The sequence below is a fragment of the Lithobates pipiens genome, unplaced genomic scaffold, assembly GCF_037356315.1.
Source record: "Lithobates pipiens isolate NorthernLeopardFrog02 unplaced genomic scaffold, aLitPip1_a1.2 Scaffold_22, whole genome shotgun sequence".
Taxonomy (NCBI): Eukaryota; Metazoa; Chordata; class Amphibia; order Anura; family Ranidae; genus Lithobates; species Lithobates pipiens.
Window position 1 is genome coordinate 178126350 of NW_027507784.1, and position 13173 is coordinate 178139522.

General features: G+C 42.4%; 1 protein-coding gene across 1 annotated transcript in view; it reads right to left on the bottom strand.

Annotated features, from left to right (window-relative positions):
* Positions 1-6296: 6296 nt before the first annotated feature.
* Positions 6297-13173, bottom strand: part of INPP1 (inositol polyphosphate-1-phosphatase) — a 65462-nt gene continuing 58585 nt past the window's right edge. Inside the window, exon 7 of the mRNA XM_077448676.1 lies at positions 6297-8779. Coding sequence (XP_077304802.1) covers positions 8209-8779 — 571 coding nt within the window. The 3' untranslated portion in view covers positions 6297-8208. The remainder of the gene's footprint in view (positions 8780-13173) is intronic.

The window sequence follows — 13173 nt, forward strand, 5'->3', positions numbered from 1 at the left end:
CCGAGTTTTGAACCGGGTCTACACTATGCTACCTATGCATCTCTAGTCGACTCCGGCCATGACCATGCTGCCAAATTCTTGATGGAGGGGAGATGGCCCTCTTTGACAGAACTCACTGTATCATCAGGAACATACCGTCTCCCATTCTGGACAGCCTTCCAATTGCACCATTTCCTACAATCACTACCACGTCCCCGGGACTTCGCGCAACACCTGACGCCATTTGAGAACTTGTGCTCGACGACTGACCCATTGGCTCACGTACTTTCCCAGACTTATGCCCTGTTATCCTCACCTGTAGACCCGCCTGCTTTACCCTGTCTAATTAAATGGGAGCAGGACCTCGACCATAAGTTCTCACCACTACAAACGAAACGCATTGTCACTCTGGCCCTCAAATCTTCTCTTTGTACCAAAATTCAGGAAACCAATTTTAAGATCCTTACCCGTTGGTACCTGACACCTTCCAGGTTGAGCAAATGCTACCCCTCGTCCTCAGATCGGTGCTGGCGCTGTGATGAGGAAAAGGGTACACTGTTCTGGTCATGCTCCAGGCTGCGGTCATTTTGGGAGAAGGTTCGTCGCATCTCCCAGAAGTTTGCGGCCTACCCCATCCCGGAAGATGCCGCTTTCTTTTTGCTTCATCTTTCAGTGACCCCCCTTAAAAAATATAGGAAATCACTTATATGCCACCTTCTCAATGCAGCTACGGCGTGTATTCCCCTTCACTGGAAACAAAGTTCCCCCCCGACAGTGGCGCATTGGCTGCGGAAAGTAGAAGATGTACGGAAATTGGAGGACCTAATTCTCACTGCACAGCACAAACAAGAAATATATAAAAAAACATGGGACATCTGGTGTTTGTTCATATTCTCCGCTGAAGGCCAATCTTTGCTAAAGCCCTGATTCTCCCCCGGCCCCCTTTGTGGGGCTGATGACCTGAACCACCGCCAGGTCTATCGGTCAATCCTTTTCCTGTCTGTCCCCTACCTCTTTCCCCCTCCTTTCCTTTTTTCTACCTCTGTCCCCGTCCCTCCTTAATTCTTCCCCTTATACTCCTCCGGCAACTCTGAGTTTCCTCCCCGTGGTTAGTAGGAGGAAGCTCAGAAACTGTACCCCGCTCTTGTACCATTTCAATGAGCTTTCACGCCCACTGTTTTTACTTTATGTGAAAGCAAGGATCTCCTATATACTCATTTGTTTTACCATGTCTTGTTCATTGCACTGCTTGGGTTGTTACTCTCTCTCTGTACCACATTGCTTTCTGTATTCACGGCTCTAATTGTTTTTGTTTTTTTTCTGCCCGTATTGTGGGGTCCTCCCCTACCTGAGATAAATAAAAATATATATTTGGAAAAAAAAAATTCCTACATCAAAGCTATTGGCTACTAGCCTGAATGTAGTCCCATTGTAACGAAATTACGTCATCACATTCTGAAAGATCGGATTTTTCGACAATTTTGTCCGACCGTGTGTATGCAACAGTTTCGGACAATATCCGACGGACAAAATCCAACGGATTTGGTTGTCAAAATCTCCGACCGTGTGTACAGGGGCTTAGGGTGTGCCAATGTCCATCACCTGAAGGTGGCCTATAACCTCTGAGGGGCCCCACAAAACTACAAGTCCCATCATGCCTCTTCCTCTGGGTGTCATGCTTGTGGTGGTCAGTCTTGCTATGCCTCATGGGACGTGTAGTTCTGCAACAGCTGGACTTTGACATGTTGATGCCAATGGACAGTCCACCACCAGGGCCCAGGGAAGCACCTTCTGCCAGGGGAGCAGAGGGTCAGATAAGTAAGTGTTTCTCCTCTTTGCTAGACAAAACAATTAACCCTTGCAGTGCAAACAGTCCCACTGCAAGTGATCATTTTCATTTTTCCCACAGTTAGGCTCTGAGTGAAATTTAGTCAAACTCATGAATGTAACATTAATAGCTATTTTATTTTTTTAGTGAATATAATTTATCACTCCACTTGTGTGGGAACCACCATGTGCCACCAACATAAACCATTGGGCCACTCGGGCACTGCCCGAGGGCCCCGTGCCACTAGGGGGCCCCATCAGGGTTGCCAGCCTCAGTAAAACCAGGGACAGTATGTAAAAATTTGTTTTTTTGTTTTTTTACATCTGTCTCTAAAATGTCCCTTACCGACATCCTTTTGGTCTAAGAATCCCGAGATTATAGCTGCCCCACCTCTCCAGTACCTTCTCAGCCAATAGAAACACGTCTGTGTATACTGTGTGATTGTATACTGTGTATTTGTGTACACTGTGTGGCCCCCATATCTCTGATTACCCGGGGGCCCCATGAGTTGTCAGTCCGCCCCTGGTTTTTCCTATATGCTGTACAATGCATGTGACAGAAGTCAATAAAATGGTCATAGCTACACAGTTTTCTCTTTAGTAAGAAAAACAGGAATAAACTGCAATCCACTGCATAAGTGAAAATTGCTCTTAATAAAACTAGAACACAATTTTCTGCTGTCTTGTAGCATTTGTTCTTGCTTTGATGCTTCTTCACCATACTGAACTGATTTCATAATTGTCCATATGAACCTACAGTGGAAGTTATATACTTTACTGTGATAAATATTATGTTTGCATCCGTTCTTTGCACTCTTTAAGGGCCGTTTCACACCATAAATCGCACAGAACACATTGTGCGTTACTGTGCAATTCACATGTTCATTCCTGTGCAGTGTGATTTCAAAAAATATTTATTTGAATTCGCTAAAAGCACGCCAGACTGCAGCAAAGGTAGTGTATGTACTACTTTACAAAACTTGGAGCAACCAGATCGCATGGTACTTATGTACCATTCAATCCGGTGCAGGCAAACGGTGCATTTAGGGTGCTGTTAGTATTGCAGTGACACCTGCAGCAGACTGTAAGTGCAGTGCATTTTGAACGCGGTGTAGGAAATGCGCACAGAACACAGGTTTCCTGCACTGCGTCCTAGTGAGAACTGGCCCTAAACAACACAAAAGACTGAAGGTGACATCCAAAAGAAAAACAAAATTGCACAATCTAGGTAGTGATTGCTACACATTTAAAGACTATACTAAACAGGTTTCATAAAGTTACAATTTTAATGTAGTTAAAAAGTATAGGGGAAAATTTGCCAATACCAGAGAGCACAAAATCTGGTGCAAATGTGCATGGTAGCCAATCAGCTTCTAACTTCAGCTTGTTCAAGTTGAGCTTTGACAATAAAACCTGGAAGTGGATTTGTTTTCTATGCAGAGCTGCACCAGATTTTGCACTGTCTGGCTTTAGTAAATTAACCACATAATGTCAGTATATATACACAACGGGGTAGAAAATGTTTACTTATTCATACAATTATGTACAAGGCTGTACAGTGTGTTTTTTTTTTCTTCTTTTGTTAAATATTTAACTACTTAAGCCCCAGAACATTTTGCTGGCCAAAGACCAGAGCACTTTTTGCAATTCAACACTGCGTTGCTTTAACTGACAATTGTGTGGTCGTGCAGCATGGCTCCCAAACAAAATTGACGTTTTTTTCCCCCCACACAAAGAGCTTTCTTTTGGTGGTATTTGATCACCTCTGTGGTTTTTATTTTTTGAGCTATAAACAAAAAAAATAAAAAAAGCATCAATTCTGACGAAAAACACATTACTTTTTAAATTAATTAATAAATATCCCCAAAATATATATAACAAAAAAAAACATTTTTTTTCCTCAGTTTAGGCCAATACATATTCGACATATTTTTGGTAAAAAAAAAAAAATATCCCAATAAGCGTGTGATTTGTTTGCGCAAAAGTTATAGCATCTACAAAATAGGGGATAGATTTATTGCATTTTTATTAATAATTTTTCTTTTACTAGTAATGGCAGCGATCAGCTATTTTTATCGTGACTGCGACATTATGGCGGACACATTGGACAATTTTGACACATTTTTGGGACCCTTGCCATTAATACAACAATCAATGCTATAAAATTGCATTGATTAATGTAAACATTTCACTGGCAGTGAAGGGGTTAACCACTAGGGGGTGGAGGAGGGGTTGTCCTGGGGAGTGATTCTAACTGTCTGGGGGATGGGCTAGCAGTGACATGACACTGATTGCTGCTCCCGATGACAGGGAGCAGATGATCAGTGTCCTGTCACTAGGCAGAATGGGGAGATGCTGTGTTTACATTGGCATCTCCCCGTTCTTCAGCTCCGTGACACGATCGCAGGTATGCCTGCGGGCACGGTCACGGAGCTTGTGGCAGGAGCGCAGCAGGAAATTCATAGTGACGTACGGGTATGTTACTTTGCCCAGCCATGCCATTTTGCCAACATAAATGTGCAGGACACGGTTGGCAAGCGTTTAACTCAAAAGCAAAAATGTAATATTGCAGCTTTTCACTCCAGAAATCTGGTGGCCAGTAAAACACTTCCTGTTTTGGGGTGTCTCCAATCTGGATTCTGGATGGAGGAGCAATAGAGGCACCAGGGGCGGCTTGTCTAATGGTGCCGCCCCCTCTGTGATGCCACGCCTATATGTATAATGGCAGTGGCCACCCCCAATTCAGGAGTCCAGACCCTTTTCGGACACAGTACACCTGAATTACAGTGGCGAGGGATTTTTTTTTTTGAAGCACCTGATTAGAGCCATAGACTCTACTAGGCTTCAGATGAATATTTTGCTTTTGTAACACTGAACCACCTCTTTGCCAATCATGAAGTGCTGGTATAATACCCATCACCTGATTGGCACAGGAGATCCAATTGGACGCCTAGCAGGAAAAAAGAAGAGACACTCGGGAAGCATGGAGGACACAGGAGCCATTGCCGGACCCGCTGCCAGTCCCACAGCTCGCCGCCGTCACCCACTGCCTGACCCCTCACCAAGATGGGGTAAGTGTCAGTCAGACAGCGAGTGGGCAGGCGGGGGGTCACAGTGGCTGCATTTGATGGGGCACAAGTGATTATTATTTTTTTTTTCAGTTTGCGCCCCCCCCCAAAAAAAATTGGAGCACCAATAGCAACTGAGAGGCACCTTAGGACAGCAGGATTGTCCGTCTGGGGATACAGTAAAATTTGATGCAGTAGCAGATTTAGATGTACTTGACTGACTAATTAAACTTCAGCTAACACTTTTTAAGCAGTTATAGCAACAGGTTTTTTTCCTTTTGGGATAAAGGTTTTACATAAATGAATAAAAGCTGATCCTTATAAATACCCCTGTCAATGGTAAACGGTTTGTCTAAACACTCGAACTGCCACTATTGTCAGATGGCTTGCCCTTTGAACCTTTTCAATACCGGGCACTTATACACCATCCTGCCAAGACGAATTTTGAACTTTCAGCTCTGTTGCAATTTGAATGACAATTTTGCGGTCATGCTACACCGTACCCAAGCTAAATTTTTATAATTTTGTTCCCACAAATAGAGCTTTCTTTTGGTGGTATTTGATCACCTCTGGGATTTTTATTTTCTGCTAAACAAATAAAAAAAGGCCGAAAATTTTGAAAAAAAACATTTTTTTTTGTTTCAGTTACAAAATGTACTTATTTACAAAGTTTTCTTCTTCACTGATGGGCACTGACGGGGCTGCAGTGACTGGCACTGATAAGGCGCCACTGATGGGCACCAATGATGTGGCATCGTTGAAGTGGCACTGATATGCGACACAGATAGACACTGATAGGTGGCACGGATTGTCATGGATAGGTGGCATGGATGGGCACTGATAGGCGGCACGGATCGGCATTGTAGTCTACAGTATTGTATAGGGATGGATGCCAATCAGTGCCAAACAATAATGCATGGCAATCAGTGATGCCCATTGTGGGCACTGACTGGCATCCCTGGTGGTCTAGGGGGGCATACCTGGTGCTGGGCATCCCTGGTGGTCCAGTGAGGGCACCCCTGGGGGCGTGCAGCGGCTTAATATTCTGATCACGTCATATGACATCCGGTCAGGATATTAAAACCACTTTGCCACCATCATTTTGCTATATGGCGGGCGGAAAGTGGTTAAGGAAGTTGAAAAATAACAGACCTACTGGTCAGATCACAAGGAGAAAACGTTTTTTTTTTTTTTTTAATGTAGTAATTACATCTGTGAATTGGTAAACTGTAATATATGACATTTTTGATCTTCAATACTGCTTTAAATATTTTTTTTTAGTTAGCAAAGCATCACTAAAATCACTAAGCTAATTAAACATTACCTTTGCTCACTGAACATTCTCTAGTACTATAGTAAATCAACTCCATAGTGTGCAGACCTTACAAAATGGAAAAATAAAAAGTTATTTTTAGAGTCGGGTTATAGAAAAATATTTATTGTATAATGCAACTACAACTTAATTCTTCTACCATGGAGGTTTCAAAACATTGAAAAATAAGGCAGAAAAGGAGAAAACAAATGACGGATGGGAACCACAAACCGTTATATATCCAGAGAAGTTTATATATGATAAAGTATGATGTGGAGAACATAAAAATGTTGCTATCATATATTATTATTGTATAGAAATAGCTGTAATTTATGAAGTATTTTAAATACTTAAATACAGAGAAGTTAAAGTAACAGCAGCAGGCTTTTCTTCTTTTAATAGGATTTTCTCATTTATTAAGGATGCCTTTCCTTTCTCTCAGAGCAGAATACAATTAAACTGAAATTTGCAATGTGCCCTGAACAGAGAAAAAGCCCCACTCCGCCTTAACCCACAAACATATGCCTAAAGTTAAAGGGGCTGTAAAGAGATTTTTTATTTTTTTTTAAATAACAAACATGTTATACTTACCTCCACTGTGCAGCTCGTTTTGCACAGAGTGGCCCCAAACCTGCTCTTCTGGGGTCCCTCGGCGGCTGTCTCTGCTTCCCCCTGCAAGTACTTCTCACGTTCATGCGAGCTCCCTTGCATGGTGAGAAGCACTTGCGAGCGTGCTCCCGTGATACAGCCGGCGGCTATAGCCGCTCACTGTATCACTCGGGCCCCGCCCCCCTGCCGTGCCGCCTCATTGGATGTACTTGACAGCAGCGTGAGCCAATGACTGCGCTGCTTTCAATCCATACACTCCAGCCAATCAACGGCCAGGCTGAGTGGCTAAGAGGATGTCGGGGGCGAGGGCGGGACTTTCAAGGGGTCAGGTAAGTAAAACATAGAATGCATTAAGGTGAAAAAATGTTTACCTTTACAACCCCTTTAACTCAAACCCTGTCTGTAAGTTGTAGGGTCACTGGACCCAAAACAACAAAAAAATATGAGTTGAGATGATATCGGGGAGGATGAGGTAATCAGCTAAGCTTCCCTTGTGCCCTTTAGATTGTACTAGTATTTGAAGTGAAAATATACTCTAACATTCACATGGATAAATAAAAAGAAACCAAAGTTTTGAAATACATACATTTCCTGGAGAAAACAACCTTGAATTTGTTCTACAGAAAAGTAAGAACTTCAGACCTTTTACAACTCTTTATGTAAAATAGTCCTATTTTAAGATTTAGGTATAGGTCCACTCCGACTGATACACTTTGTAAGTTTTAGGTTAAGTTACGAACTTGTCAGGTCATTGTGAGTCCCTGTTAAGCCCCATACACACTATCAGATTCCCTGCTGATTTATGTCTTCAGATTTACCAAAACCATATAATATGAGGTCAAACATTAAGAGTTTCAATGTGTATGCAATTAGGCAGGCTCTTGCACTACATGGTTTTGGTAAATCTGAAGGAAAAACTCAGCAGAAGATATGATAGTGTGTATGGGGCATTAGGAACATTTCCCTTCCATTTTTGTCCTGGTGGTTGCTGTAACAGAGATAGGTACTAAAATGAAAATCCACCACCCCGGGCCTTATGGGTCTACATGCGTCAATGTATTATGAATTTTTACACAGCTCTGTGGATAGTCCCATAGACAACAATGCACCAGTGTTCAGCTCTGTAGGAAAAAAAAAAAAAATGTTGGCTTCAAATGCAGCATTTATTTCTGCCTGTGTGCAAAAAGCCTAAATCAGGTGCTGAAAGTGCTTTTAAAATCTTGCTAGCCTTAGGCGTTAAATGGAGTGCCTGTTCATGAGCAAAATAGTCCTTTATGTAAAGGTCGGTTATATTTTATCATTTATTCTATATACTATAGCAGTAATAATAATATTATAGGAGTACAGTGAATGAATATACGTTGTAATATATAGTAAAATACAACCTAAAATATAATATAGAGAAAAGTCATATTATTGATGCAAATCATTTTTCAATTGCAAATCCTGTACAAAGAGATCTAAAAAGCGTTCCAGGTGTTCTTCTGATCTGTAAGCCACAAGTCCTCCTTTGTTAGCCCACTTGTCTGCTCCTGTTGCTTCTTGTATTTCTGAATTGTATAAGAGATCTGGCCTATCAAGAAGTTTTTTCTTTTGCTTTACAATCTTTAAACACTCCGAAAAATCCAACATTCCGCCTCCCATTGATATCAGGATAGCATGGGGAGCACAGCTGTCCCATTTAAATGTAGTGTCCTCAGAAAACACATAAAAATCTACAAGGCCTTGAATTACGCAAAGACTTTTGTAGCCAGCTCCGGCAGCAAAATGCAGATTCTTTCCACACACAGCAGTGAGAGACCTGAGAATGTTTCCACTTTCTGCTGAGCTTGTTACCACGCCATATGAATTCTTCTCACATACACCATGATCTGACAAGCCACATTCTAATTTTTTGGTAGTTTCTCCATTGATGGCAGAAAATTTTACAGAGCAGATGTTGGTATCCTTGTAGGACAAACCCCAATACCACTGGCTTTTCCACCTAGAAACAGAGATAAACAAAATGATATCCAATTATCATTCCAATGGCAGGCATATTAGGTATCATTAAATCATAAAATTATGCAATGGTATGACCACATTTTTAGTGCCTTTGAAGCAACCTTTAAAAATATCATTAGCTTTCCTTTCCGAGTTGGAGGATTAATTGCACAAGCCTATTCAGGGCTTTTTTTTTGTTGGAACGTGGTGGAACTGAGTTCTGCCACCTCCAGTACTGGCCCTGTATGTGCTGGCCACTATTGTCAATTGTAAATACAAAAGCCCAGCAGCTCCACAGAACCCTTGCTACCCACTCCCCCCCCCCCTTCTTCCCCCAGTCCTCTCTAGTACTGGCTGCAGAAAAAGCTCAGAGGTGCAGCCAAGAGCATCTCTATTGCTGGCTCCTGCTGACATGTGTGGGCGGGAAGGGAGCTCACTGCCCAGCCTCAGATCCCACCAGGAGGTAAGCAAACTCCAGTAGTGGATTCCGAAGTATGTGTATGGGGAGGTGAGCTGGGCGTGTTGTTGGATGTCAGGAAGATGTCAAGGTGGCAGGGGTGCAAAGGGTTAAGGTAGCAGTGTGCCAAAGTTGAAAGGGACAGGGAGGCAAGATGTTAAGGTTGCAGTGAGACACAGAAGGGTATGAGTGTGCAGAAGTGTGTTAGGCATGCATGCTGTGTATCTGCCACTAGCATCAGTTACTGTGCATGCCACTGCCCAGTGGCTGCTGCACTGATAGAGCATTGAATAGGGGCTTGCTCTCACAATGTACCTTCATACTATCTGCACTCCTCTCTCTGCACATACTACCTGTTGTCATACACTCTGCAACACACTCCTGAACCCTCTACTCTGTACAGAGCACATTCCTGAATCCTGCACTCCTTACGCAGCACACTCCTGGACCCTGCACTTAGTACATAATGCACTCCTCAAGTTTGCACTCCATATGTAGCATACTCCTGAATTCTGTATATAGCTCACTTCTGAACCTTGCACTCTGTACATAACACACTCCTGAACTTTGCACTCTGTATGTAATGCAGTCCTAAACTCTGCACTCTGTATGAAGCACGCTCCTGAACCTTGCACTCTGTAAGTAGCACACTCTTCAATCCTACACTCTGGTGTTTATTTACTCAACTGGAGAGTGCACAAGTTTTTTTTGACACAGCTTAACTGAACTGAAGTTAGAAGCTTATTGACTACCATGCACAGCTACACCAGATTTTGCACTCCAGTTTTAGTTTTAAGTAATCAACAACTCTGTACTTAGCGCATTCCTGAATTCTGCCCATAGTACAAGCACATTCCTAAACTCTGCACACTGCCTAGTACACTCCAGAAGCTTGCTCTCTGTAGGTAATGCACTCCTGAACTCTGCACTCTGTATATAGTGCACTCTGGAACTCTGTATGTAATGCACTCCTGTACTCTGTACATAGCGGATTCCTAAAATCTGCACTCTGTGTGTAATGCACTCCTGAACTCTACACTCTGTACATAATACACTCCTGAACTCTGCACTCTGTATGTAATGCACTTCTAAAATATTCAATCTTTACATATTGCGCTCCTGAAATCTGCAATCTGTACATAGTGCATTCCTAAACTCTCCACTCTGTGAATAATGTATTGCTGAACTCTGTATGTATTGCACTCCAGAACCCTGCACTTTGTACATAACACACTCCTGGTATTTAACAATGCTCCTTTAAGACCCCTTTAACACTGCCAGCACTTTTCAGGCTCTATAGCGCTAAAAATAGCGCCTAAAAAAAAGTGGCTCTTTGCACTCCTGTGTGAAAGCCCGAGGGCATTCACACTGGAGCGGTGTGCTGGCAGGACGCTAGAAAAAGTCAACAGCTTCTTTGGAAAGGTGAACTCACAGCTCCTCCCTATTGAAATCAATGGGGCAGTGCTGCGATACCACCACCATTTTGCAGGTGGATTTAACCCCTTTTCGTCTGCTAGTGGGGGGTTAAAACCGCCCCGCTAAGGGCCGAATAGCACCGCTAAAACTATGGTAAAGCGGAGCTAAAAATTGCACCAACGCCCCCCACGGCTCGTTCCTGCATCTATTCTCTGAGGAAAAAACCTGAATCTACCTATAGATGCTAAAGGAGTTTTTAATTCCTATGCTATAGGTGGACCTACCATTTAAGGTCCCATTCACACCGGTGCATTGCCTTAATAGACGTGTGTTGAATGTGTATTATTGCATATTTAATGTACATTGGATTGGGAAACCCATGCATTCCACATTGCAATGCACTTGAAATCATGTATGCCACATTCTTCTAACTGCATCAAATAGATACGAACCAGGCACATGGGAAACAATAGGGTTTCTACTTTCAATACATCTTCATGCAACAAAATGCACAAAGTTTTGCTGCAAAAAACTGGACAAGTGCGAAACGGCCTAGACATCGTATTTAACAGCGTATTTAATGGTTTACTCTAGCAGCGGGTTTCTTTACTAAGCATATTAACAAATTCTTACAGATTCCTGTTGCTGCAGCCGCTGTGGAGCAATTCATCCTAAAGTTTTAGGCCCCTTTCACACTGGGATAGGAGCATCGTCAGCGGTAAAGCGGCGCTATTTTTAGAGCTGCTTTACCGTTGTTTTAGCGAAGGTATTCGGCCACTAGCGAGGCAGTCTTAACCCCCACTAGTGGCCGAAAAAGGGTTAAAATGGTATAGTGGCGGTATAGCCACACTGCCCCATTGATTTCAATGGGTAGAAGCGGTGAATACACCGCTTCTCCACCGCTCCAAAGATGCTGCTAGCGGGACTTTTTTCACACTGGAGTGAAAGGGGCTGGTTTTTTTTTCAGGCGCTATACAGGCGCTATTTTTAGCGCTGTAGTGCCTGAAAACCGCCTCAGTGTGAAAGGGGCCTAAGAGCAAAAAAATTAAGACCTTTAGGTCTTCTGTCTCAGAATCCCAACCCCCTTCCCAGAACACCTGCTTAGAGTTTACATTAGAAATTAGAAGACTGGAAAGTAGTGAAGGAACAGGGTGAGCTGCCAAAAGAACAACTTCATTCCATCTGTTGTGAAATTTGAGGGTGAATTGCTCCCCAGGGCTTGCAGCTACAGGAGATCAATGTGAGCTTGTTATAGTAAATTAGTTCTAAGTTATAACAATAGTGCACTGTCTACATTGATAATGCCTTGAGCAGAAAATAAATTGTGAATATTAAATATAAAGTGCTGATTTGATTAATATACAAGATTCAAAGAAAATTGCAATGATTCGATACCTGTAGTAATGGTGCACTATCCCTTTAAATAGTGACTAAACCCAAAAGGTGAATAATAAAATATATAAATAAATCCTTCAGTGTTCAAATATGAAGGAAGGTCCTGTGATATACCAGTACAAATGTACAACAGAGAATATAAATGTGCAAAATGTAAAAAAAATAGATTTTAATTCATACATTAAATTAATCAAGCTCCAATCTCAGAGTATGGCCGTTGTGGGTAAATGCGTCAGGTGGTGTTAGAACGTGATGTCCTCACGTACTGGCGTGCCAGCTGATCCCCGCAGCTGGATGGTTTTCATATGTAGCTATGGGTGAGCGGCATGCATGAGGCATTTTCTTTGAAGGTTCAATCATCCGAGAGTCTGATAGTGGGGATTTTTGTCTTGGAGTAAATCAGCTGTTTTGATCTCTGTAACTCAAGATCATTATTTTCCGGTAAGAGTCCATTTCTGCCTGAGGAGCAACTTTTTTGCAATGGAATACTTCATATTGAAGTTTAGAACTACAGAGTAAGCACCTTAAATCACACGGAATTTTATTACTATTTAAAGGGATAGTACACCATTAATAATTTAGGCTTAATATCAGCTATTCATTTTCTGCTTAAGGCACTATCAATGTGGACAGCACACTATTGTTAAAACATATTATTTTAGTCCAGTATTCAGGATCTTTAGTTGTAGTAGCCCTATTATTAAAGTGGTTATAGAGGTTAAGAACAAGTTACAACCAGCTCCTCTGTCCTTTTTAATCTCCCCTACACTGTGTAATTGCTTTTTTTAAATTATGCCTGTAAATGCCTTATCGTTGCTCTTTTATCACCAGCCACTTGACCTCTGGCTGCTGTATTCCTCCAATCTACAAGCTACAGAGGGAGGGGCCAAGTTCCCCCTCCGACATCAGCCTGGAAGGTCACATGACCTCTGTGACTGGCTAGAACAGATCAAAGGTATTTGCAGGTTTTGTTTTACAAAAACATTTACACAGTGTAGGAGAGATTAGTATAACAGAGAAGCTGGCTGTAATTGTTCTTTATTTTTACTGGCAGCTACTAATGGTGGCAGGAAGGGGGTGGGGGGGCGGGGCTGAAAGGGGGAGAGACACACACATACAGGAGCTGA